Source organism: Heterocephalus glaber, unplaced genomic scaffold (assembly GCF_053883595.1).
Source record: "Heterocephalus glaber isolate CG9 unplaced genomic scaffold, H.glaber_assembly_v1.0 deba00001724, whole genome shotgun sequence".
NCBI classification, from domain to species: domain Eukaryota; kingdom Metazoa; phylum Chordata; class Mammalia; order Rodentia; family Bathyergidae; genus Heterocephalus; species Heterocephalus glaber.
Window position 1 is genome coordinate 4,925,815 of NW_028258435.1, and position 9,998 is coordinate 4,935,812.

General features: G+C 50.4%; 1 protein-coding gene across 2 annotated transcripts in view; it reads right to left on the reverse strand.

The window, feature by feature from the left end:
* Nucleotides 1-3,846: 3,846 nt before the first annotated feature.
* The window catches only part of Grhl1 (grainyhead like transcription factor 1), a 32,540-nt gene continuing 26,388 nt past the window's right edge, over nucleotides 3,847-9,998 (reverse strand). For both annotated transcript variants that reach the window (XM_004869969.3, XM_087199719.1), the window contains exons 11-16: nucleotides 8,303-8,442; nucleotides 7,844-7,881; nucleotides 6,987-7,078; nucleotides 6,729-6,814; nucleotides 5,688-5,752; nucleotides 3,847-5,218 (exon numbers count right to left, since the gene is read on the reverse strand). In XM_004869969.3, the coding sequence (XP_004870026.1) occupies nucleotides 5,104-5,218; nucleotides 5,688-5,752; nucleotides 6,729-6,814; nucleotides 6,987-7,078; nucleotides 7,844-7,881; nucleotides 8,303-8,442 (536 nt within the window). In that variant the 3' untranslated portion in view covers nucleotides 3,847-5,103. The remainder of the gene's footprint in view (nucleotides 5,219-5,687; nucleotides 5,753-6,728; nucleotides 6,815-6,986; nucleotides 7,079-7,843; nucleotides 7,882-8,302; nucleotides 8,443-9,998) is intronic.

Genomic DNA, 9,998 nt, shown 5'->3' on the forward strand with positions numbered 1-9,998 from the left:
GCCTTGATACTGAGCTATATCTCCAGCTACTTTGGAACATTTTGATTTGTGACAGGCTAAGTCACTAAGTCACCCAGTACTAGTGGCCTAGTGTGCCTTGAACTCATGGTGATCTCCCTGCCTCAGCCCTCACAGAACTCTGGGATCACAGGTGGGCGCCACTATGCCTGGCCAAACCTTTCCAAAAGGACTGAAATCAGAACCGTGGGTATCAGGGGTGGGAGGGGGCAGGACATGATTTTTTTTTTTTGGTACTGGGGATTGAAGTCGGGTCCTTGCGCTTGCGCAGCAGGCGGCGAAACCACTGAGCTAAATCCCCAGCCCAGGAAATGATTTTGGAAAGACAGAGGAATGTTTTGGAATGATAGGAAAGTTTCCCACTGGACACTGTGGCACATTCCTTTTTTTTTTCGGTACTGGGAATCGAACTCGGGTCCTTCTGCTTTCGAGGCAGGCAGCAGAACCACTGAGCTAAATCCCCGGCCCAAACCGAAACTTTGTGGCACATTCCTATAATCCTAGCATGCAGGAGGCTGAGGCAGGAGGATCACTATGAGTAGAAGGCCCGCCTGGGCTACATAGTGAGACCTGGTCTCAAAAAGCCACACACACACACACAAAGGACTCTTCTGGACTTTGTACACTCATCCCTGATTCCTAGAACCCTGAACATCACACACACAACACACAAACACACATGTGCACGTGCACACACACACACACACACACACACACGCACCATTTGTGCAGTCTGTAGACTGAGCCCTTGTACTTATGAAGTCCCAGCTCCATGGCCAAGCTTCCCGGCCCAGGGTGCTGGGGCCCCAGCCTCTCCCACCGCTCCTTCAGCTTCCTCTGCTGCTGTGTCCACAGCCACATCTCCTGGCCTACACCTAGGCACAGGGAAACACTGCGTGTTTGGCTCAAGTCTTCCTGGAAATCAGGGGCTCCTCTCCAGGAGGCCCCAGCTCTGTGCCTGAAGCCCGGGGCCCTGCATGAGAGGCCCTGCAAACTGTGACCAGCCCAGGAGGTCAGCAGTTCAGGGCTGGCCTGGACACCACACTGCCCTCCTGCAGCAGGAAGGTCCATTCTGTTGTTATTGTTTTTTGTTTGTGTGTATTTTGAGACAAGGTCTTACTACATGGCCCAGGCTGGCTTGAACTTGAATGAACCTCCTGCCTCAGCCTCCTGAGTGCTGGGATCACAGGCCTGTGCCACCACGCCCCGCTGGGTGGTGGAGTCTAAGCAACCACTTTCCTTCCCCTGTGCGCTACCAAGCTAGGTCAGTTCTCTCAGCTGAAGAGTCCCCGGCCAGCTCCAGCCCGGGTGCTGCCTTCACTTTGCTGATTCATAGGGGTCCCCGGAAGTGAGACATGGCGGGGAGACGACAGCTCCGCCAAACCCGTCTCCATTCCAGTGCCCAGTCCTTGAACAGCCAGCTCAGTCTCCAAAAACCTGTGTCGCCTCTGCCACCTCCGCCCCACCCTTCCCTGCTGTGGGGAGCCATGGACCCTCAGGGGCCAGGTCCTCTGCTGTTCCTGAGCAGCCACAGCCTGGACAGCTGCCAGCTGGGCCCATGGGGTTAGGACTCAGCCTAGGCCCTGAGCCACACCCCAGACCACCTGGGGAGGAGGGGATTCAGGTTGGGTTGTTCTCCAGTTTGCCTGTGGATTTTTAATTTTTTTTTTTTTTTTTTTTTTGGTACCGGGGATCAAATTCGGGACCTTGTGCTTGAGAGGCAGGCGCTGGAACCACTGAGCTAAATCCCCGGGGCCTGGATTTTTAATTTTTTGATACAAGGTCTTGATAGGTAATTGAGGCTGGCCTTCAACTTGCTGCCATCCTCCTGCCTCAGCCTCCCGTGTGGTGCATCACAGGCGTGCGCCACCCAGCCCGGGTTCCCGTGGATTTTCAGAGCTGCCATCCGCTTCGCCCTCAGTTGCACCCTCAAGTGCTGAGAACACAGGCAGAGGCCTCAACCAGCGCACCCAGGGCGGCTCCTCCCTCTCCCCTCCCCTCTGCCCAAACAGCTCAAAAGAATCCCCGGACAAGGGTGTCACACCCAAGGGTCTCCAGAAGGGATTCCTAAACCCTAAACAGTCCCCACCCACCACTGCCACCATTGGCACAAGCGCAGCATTGTCATGCGACATTCTAGTGTGAGCAGGGAGCACCCCGTCCCCCACCTGGGTCTCTGAGAGAGAAGACAGTGTGATCCCAGCACTCGGGAGGCTGAGGCAGGAGGATGGAAAGTTTGAGTCCAGCCTGAGCAGCCCAGTGACTTAATGAGAGCCTGACTCAAAATAAAAAATAAGTCGGGGTGCAGCTGAGTAGGAAGCCCTGGCTGCAGTCTTCAGCAGTGAGGAAGGAAGGAAAAAGAAGAGAAAGAAAGAATGGTGTCCCTCACTGGTCCACACCCTGGTCCCCACCCACCACCACGATAAGCCCCCTTTCCTGGCCCCAGATGAGGGAGGTGTGGGACACCGGGCCTGGGACTCTGCTCTGCTCGCCCTGAGGCACCTGGCGGTGGTGAGGTGGCGGGGCAGGGCCAAGTGTCCAGTGGCTTCTGGGGTCCTCTGGGGGTGGCCTCCACCCCAACAGCGTTCTCCTGTGCCCCCGCAGGGGCCCGAGAGGCCCTGGTGCCAGTGAAGCTCCGCGTGACCCCGGGGAAGCTGAGGCCCGGAGTGGAAGCCCTTGCTGAAGTGGGGGAAAGGTCGCCGATGCTGGCTGGGGCTGGCGGCTGCCTGCCAGCTGGGCCAGGCACTGGAGGCCAGCCCTGCCCGGCCACTGGCCACGGGGACAGCTGGGGGACCTGCAGCCGTGCTGGGTGGCTAACGTGGAGTGGGCTGTGGGGACAGAGGCAGAGCCAAGGCCCTGACTGGATGGGGACCTTGCCTAGGAGAGGGACACATGGCACTTTCCTCCCTCTGCCTGCCGGGCCTCTCCCTCTCCCTCTCCCTCTCCCTGTCCCTGTCCCTGTCCCTGTCCTGAATTTGGTGAAGAATCCAAAAGGTGTGAAGAGCTCCTTTCACAAGTATTTGAAGCTGGGTGTACTGTGCACACCTGTAATCCCAGCACTCGGGAGGCTGAGGCAGGAGGATTGCCATGAGTTCAGAGCCAGCCTGGGCTCCATAGTGAGTTCAAGGCCAGGCTGAACTACATAGTGAAACCTCGTTTCAAAAAACCAAAACCAAAACAAAACAAAAACATTGGGCCAGGGATTTAGCTCCGTGGTTCCACTGCTTGCCTCCCAAGCACAAGGCCCCGAGTTCGATCCCTGGTACCAAAAAACCTAAAAAAAAACCCCAAAACAAAACATTAAACATGTACTTCACTGCAAAACAAAACAAAACAAAACACCTGCAGCCCGGGATTTAGCTAGGTGGTTCCACCGTCTGCCTCACAAGCACCGTGTCCTGAGTTTGATCCCTGGTACCAAAAAAGAAAAAAAAAACCAAACAAACTCCCAAACCAAATAATTATTTGGATCTTTTGGACACCTAAAAGGAAAACTTAACATGATGGAAGCAATCTAATATATGTGAAGAAATAAGAAAATGCTAATATAAGCAGATGGATTTCACTGCTAATATACATTTTGTTGTTGTTGTTATTTTTTGAGACAGGGTCTCACTGTGCAGTTCAGGCTGGCCTTTCACTGTGTAGCATAGGCTGGCCTCAAACTCTTGTCAATCCTCCTGCCTCAGCCTCCCAAGTGCTGGGATTCCAGGTGTGCACCATGACATCCAGGCTGTTGCTAATATTTTAAGACCTCAATTTTGTTTCACTGACTGACCAAAAATTGAGAAAGTTAAGCTGAATAAAGGGAAATGACATCTTATGAAATAGACATATAAAATTTAATCCCTTTGGTTTAAAACACATCTTCAATGATACAATTAAAAACAAGACAAAATCAATTTCATAAAACAAAATATAAAATATTATTATATGACCCATGTTCCAAGATACCTTAGAAAGCTGGCGATTTAGTTCACATATTTCATTAGAATATTTTAATCTAAAAATGCAACCATCAATGCTACTTAAGACGAATGACCTATTCTAGCTGCTCCCTGAACCTAGATACCCGTGATTTTATTTCCTTAGTGTTTCTATTATAAAATTACATTTGAAGGATTTTTATATATTTAAACATGTGTACAAAACATTGCCCTGGCACAGTGACACAGTTTCAGAAATTCACAAATGCTTTCTAGAACTGTAGACCTTCCACATAATCAAACTTCAAAGGCTCTGAAACATGATAAAAATCATTTCTTTCTTTTTTTGTTTTGGTTTTTTGAGACAGGATCTGGCTATGTAGCCCAGACTGGCCTAATGCTCCCAGGGATTCTCCTGCCCTAGCCTACGAGTGCTGGGATTTAGGCTCGAACCACTTCTTAGAACAGGAAGGAGAGAGGAGGAGGAGGTCCATTCTGAGTTCCTTGGCCAGGCTCACAGTCATTTCCGGCATGAGCTGTACTGCTGCTTGCTCTACATGGGACAGACCTGGTGGGCGCGGATGCCTGCCCTTCACGTGCACCTGCAGGCAGGGCCTGGTCACTGGGCCAGGGCTTGCTCTGGGGCACCCAGTTCCCACAGGTGGGAGTCTCCCGGACGATTGCTGCGAACCCTCGCTGTTGTACGTGGCCCGCGGGTATATATTAGATATCTCTATAAGCCTCTATGTACACATTTACACACGGACTTTCACGTCACTACTGTACCTATTTACAATGCACCTGCACATGTGGTCTACGCTGCGGCCCAGCGAGTTCACGAGAAGGCTGCAGACTGGCACCCCATGGAATAAACACAAAGTGGGGGTAGGGGAGCTGTGCCTTGACCCTCAGAGCCAGGCGAGGTCCCCATGGGGCCCACAGCCCCACCCACGACCAGCACGCAGTACCCTGGAGGGCCCATCTGTATCGATACTACATGTGTTCCTCTGTCCTCTGCAAATGGCCCTCACTGGTTCAAAGCCTGTTTCTAGGCGGAAGGAAGGAGTCCCCTCCCTTGTGTCACCTGGGTCGGCAGGGCAGGTGCCCGGCAGTGACATCGCAGGACACTGGCTCTGAACCCGGGGCTGCAGGCCGGGCCCTAGATCTCCGTGAGCGTGAGCTTGTACGACCCCCCAGCCTCCTCCATCTGCAGCTGGAAGGTGTCCTCGTTGGAGTAATGCTTCACGATATTGTCGTCCATGTTCACCAGGATGCTGGGAAGGAGACCCAGTGAGTCCCTCTGCACCCACTTGGGGGACCCGGGGGAGCCCAGGCCGCCTCATTCATAAGCTGTGGTAACAGGGGTCAAGGATTAAAGGAAAGGGAAGAGCCCAGCACTGTGGCACAGGCCTATGATCCCAGCACTCTGGAGGCTGAGGCAGGAGGATCGCTGTGAGACTGAGGCCAGCAGGGACTACATAGTGAGTTCAAGGGCAGCCTGAACTGCACAGTGAGAACTACACAGTGAGACCTCAAAAAATCAAAAAAAGAAAGAAAAATAATATACAGAGATAGTCTTCAAAGGTAGGTCAATTTTAAGTAAATAATTTAATAAGAAGAAGCGAGTGGCAGCATTAGGGTCTGTGGCTGCTTCCAGCCTGCACCTGATCCATGACCACCGTGTCCGACTCGTGTTAAAACTGGACACAGAGGTTGCGGGACACCTCCCCGCTTACTGCTTACCCTTTTTTGCACTTCTTGAATATTTTCCCAATCTTGTCATGAGGGATGTCATACTTGTCTGAGATCTAAGAGCAGGAAAAAAAAAATTAAAAAACACTGTTCTCGTGGCATTAAACAACAAACCCAGAGGACACACATGCATACACAACGTGGTGCTTTTCCAAGAGGCACATGGGGACAGAAGCAGCGGAGTCTGTGTGCCCGGGGTCGGGGGGGCTGTCACCTCCCTCAGGAAGGACCTGGAATTGGCTCCGCGCTGCGCCCAATTTATTCACAAGGCATTGGGCCAGTTGCTTGGAAAAAGTATCTAAGCCAGGGCAATGCCAGTGGGTTACATGGCCAGAGTTTGTCTTTCTTAATTAATAGGTTTTCTTTTCACAGAGTAGTTTAACACGGTCTTCTTACGGAGTTTAGGCCCGGAACTCACAGCGCTCCTCCTGGCTCGTCCTCCTGAGTGCTGGGATCACAGGCCTGCGCCACCACCCCAGCAAAGGTGACTTTGAAAGAAACAGGATGACCTTTCCCAAGGACAAACAGCTGACGTGGCCGGTTAAGCCCCTATCTGGGGATTGTCACTGTGACACGCCTCAAGTCGGGGTCCCTTGTGGTGGGTGTCTACAGGGCTGTGACAGGCCACACTGCTGCAATTCCCCACTTTTTCCACTCTTCTCTCCCTGTGATCAAGGTTTTATGTGATTTTTGAGGAAAGGTGGCGGAAGCTGGGAGTGGTGGAGCATGCCTGTCATTCCGGCAGGCATGCAGGAGGAGGATCTCCAGTTGAGGCCCAGTTGAGGCCCAGTCTAGGCTATACAGTGAGACCCTGTCTCAAAAACCAACCAACCAGCCAGGCACCGTGGAGCACACCTGTCATCCCAGCACTTGAGAGGCAGAGACAGGAGGATCGCTGCGAGTTCGAGGCCAGCATGGGATACACAGTGAGTTCAGGGCCAGCCTGAACTACAAAGCGAACAAAACAAAAACCAAACCAAACCAAACCAAACCAAACCAACCGACCAACCAAGACCTCAAGGTTCCACTCACAGCCTCGGTCAAGCCCTTCAGGGACGGGGTTCTGAGCATCAGGGCATCAAAGACTTCCTCCGCCTCCTTCCGCACATACAGCAGCACTGCCGGGGCCGAGTGCAGGAGATTCGAAGGGAGAGGAGACGCAAGTAAGTCACAGGCTCCGCATACAAACCAGTTCTGACCCTACTCGACCTAACCCAACCCCAAGTGCACCAAGGACCTGGCAGCTTCCCATTGAGATCGCCCGGTCCCCACACTGGGAGCACATTGTACCTCTCTTTGGTTCTTCTATCCGGGTCAGCTTGGCAGAAGTCGGGGCGGCAAACTCATCTTCTGTCCCATAGGGTCCCCGTTTCAGGGTGGATCTGTGGGGCAGGACCCAAAATAAACCACAATGAAGAACTTCAGGGCACGGCTCTGAAGTCTCACTGTGTAGCCCCTCACTATGTAGCCCCTGCTGGCCTGGAACTAGTGGCGATCCTTCTGCCTCATTCTACCCAGTGCTAGGATGACAGGCCTGTGCCACCACACTGGGGTCTAGAAAGGACATCATTGGAACAAGTAGAAAACAAGAATGGGGGTGAGGCCAGAGGGTGAGAAGGTGTCAACAGTGACATCCACCTCAGGAAACGGGGCTGGGGGCTGGCAGCCGATGCTTCAATGGCTCAGGAAAAGATGAGTTCTTTGTATTGCACTTAATCTTTCTGTAAGTTGGAGATTTAAAAAAAAATTAAAATAAACATGGCCAGGGATTTGGCTCAGTGCTTCTGCCTCCTGCCTTGAAAACGCAAGGTCCTGAGTTTGATCCCTGGTACCAAAAAAATAAATAAATAAAATAAAGAAAAAACACGGGCTGGGGATTTAGCTCAGTGGTTTCGCTGCTTGCTGCGCAAGCACAAGGACCCGAGTTCGATCCCCGGTACTAAAAAATAAATAAATAAATTACATAAATAAATAAAAAAACAAAACCAAAAACACAGTCGGGCAAGTTTGAGGCCAGCCTGGGCTACACAGTGAGCTCAAGGCCAGCCTGACTACATAACAAGACCCTGTCTCAAAAATCCAAAAGGAAACAATCCAAAACTAACCCAAAACAAAAAGAAAGATCCAAACCAAAACATGAAACTTACCCTTCACCCTCTAATTCTTCAGAGGCAATGGAAAGAACCTAGGCAAAAACACAGATTGCTTTTCAAATATAAACTCAAAATGTTTCAGACCACAAATATTCCTAAATGAGAATAATTTTGAATCGGCCCACTTGAATACCACACCACCAATCCTTTTTTTTGACTGTACTGGGGATTGAACCTAGGACCTTCATCCTGAGCTACACCTCAGCCCTTTTTTATTTGTAATTTTTTTTTTTTTTCGGTACCGGGGATCGAACTCGGGTCCTTGAGCTTGCGCAGTTTAGTTTTAATTTTAAGTCAGGATCTCACTAAGTCGCTCAGTTGCCCAGGCTGGGCTCCAACTTTCGATCCTCCTGCCTCAGCCTCCCAGAGTGTCGGGATGACAGGCGTGCACCACCGCGGGCAGCAAGAAATGTTTTTGCCAGGCCTCATCACCTCCCCGGCACCGGGACCTACATGCACACCCCGCTGCAGGTTGGCGAAGTGCACGTCGGGAATGAAGAGCACTGGCTGCGTGTCGAGGTCAAGGAAAGGCTTGAAGACGGTGACGTCCATGCGCTTGTGTGACGGAAGCAGCGGCACTTTCACGTCAGAAACTGCAAAGGAGAAAGAGGCAGCAGGTGTCAGCACACCGCTCACTGCACTTTCCTCCTAGTCTAAGAAATTTAAATCAAAGCACTGGGTGAGGTACTGGTCATGGTGCTGCACTACGAAAAGTCACAGCTTCTGGACAGGGATTTGGGGCATTTCTGGTAAAATCAACCAGAGGTCTCGTTGAGAACAACAGGAAGAGACGTCTTTAAGCGACACATGCCCACAGAAGATATGGGACACGGGAAAAGCCTAGTTTTTGCCTGAAAGGTCAAATCTCATTGAAAGCACAATGTAGAAGTATGTGGTGTGAAAAAAAATACAGCGAGGCCCGGGGATTTAGCTCAGTGGTTTCGCCGCCTGCTGTGCAAGCGCGGAAGGACCCAAGTTCGATCCCTGGTACCAAAAGAAAGAAAAAAAAAAATACAGTGAACGTTAAAATATTTTAGAAGTGTTAGAGTAAAAGACACATCACCACGAATCCCTCTCAAAATCCTCCCCTGGCTTTGCACACACTCATCCCATTGTCCTTGCCGCTTCCTGCAGCAGCTCTGGGGTCCTCTATCCTGAGGGTCTTTACCAGATGTGATCACAAATACAGTGAATGCTGCTGCTGAGCACCATCCATCAGAAAGGCAGCTCTGGCAGAACTCTTGAAGACATTAGTACAGGAAAAGACTTTTTGAATAAAACCTCAGTGGCACGGGAACTTGCACAAAGAATCAACAACTGAGATCTCATCTTATTAAAAAGCTTCTGCACTGCAAGAGAAACCACCAACAGAGCTAACAGACAACCTACAATGTGGGAAAAAATTTTCAGCAACTGTACCTTAGACAAAGGACTATGATCTAGAATATATAAAGAACTGAAAAAAATTCAAAGACCCAATTCAAAAACGGGCATCTGAAATGAACAGACGTTTCTCAGACAAAGAAGTAAAAGCAAAAAAAAAAAAAAAAGCAGCAAATAAATATACGAAAAAATGTTCAACATCACTGGTCATTCGAGAGATGCAGATGAAAACAACACTGAGATTCCACCTCACCCCAGAAAGAATAGCTGCTATCAAGAAATCAACCAATAACAAACGCTGGCAGGGTTGTGGGGAGAAAGGAAACCTTCTCCACTGTTGGTGGGAGTGCAGACTGGTGCAAACACTGTGAAAATCAGTATGGAGATACCTCAGAGAAGTAGGCTTAGAGGTCCCATTCGACCCAGCTATCCCCCTGCTGGGTATCTTCACAAAAGAATTAAAAGAATCATACCTCAGTGATATATGTGCACCCATGTTTATAGCTGCACAGTTCATAATAGCGAAAGCTTGGAAACAGCCCAAGTGCCCATCAACTGGAGACTGGATAAAGATGTGGGTTTTTTTTTATAACACGGAGTACTACTCAGCCGTAAAGAATGAGAAACTAGAGACATTTATAGCTAAATGGATGCATATTGAGGCCATCCTCTTAAGTGAAATAAATAGGACACACGTGTAAACACCGAATAGTTTCTCTAGTGTGAGAAACTGATAGTGTAAATAAGGACACACACGGATGAAATG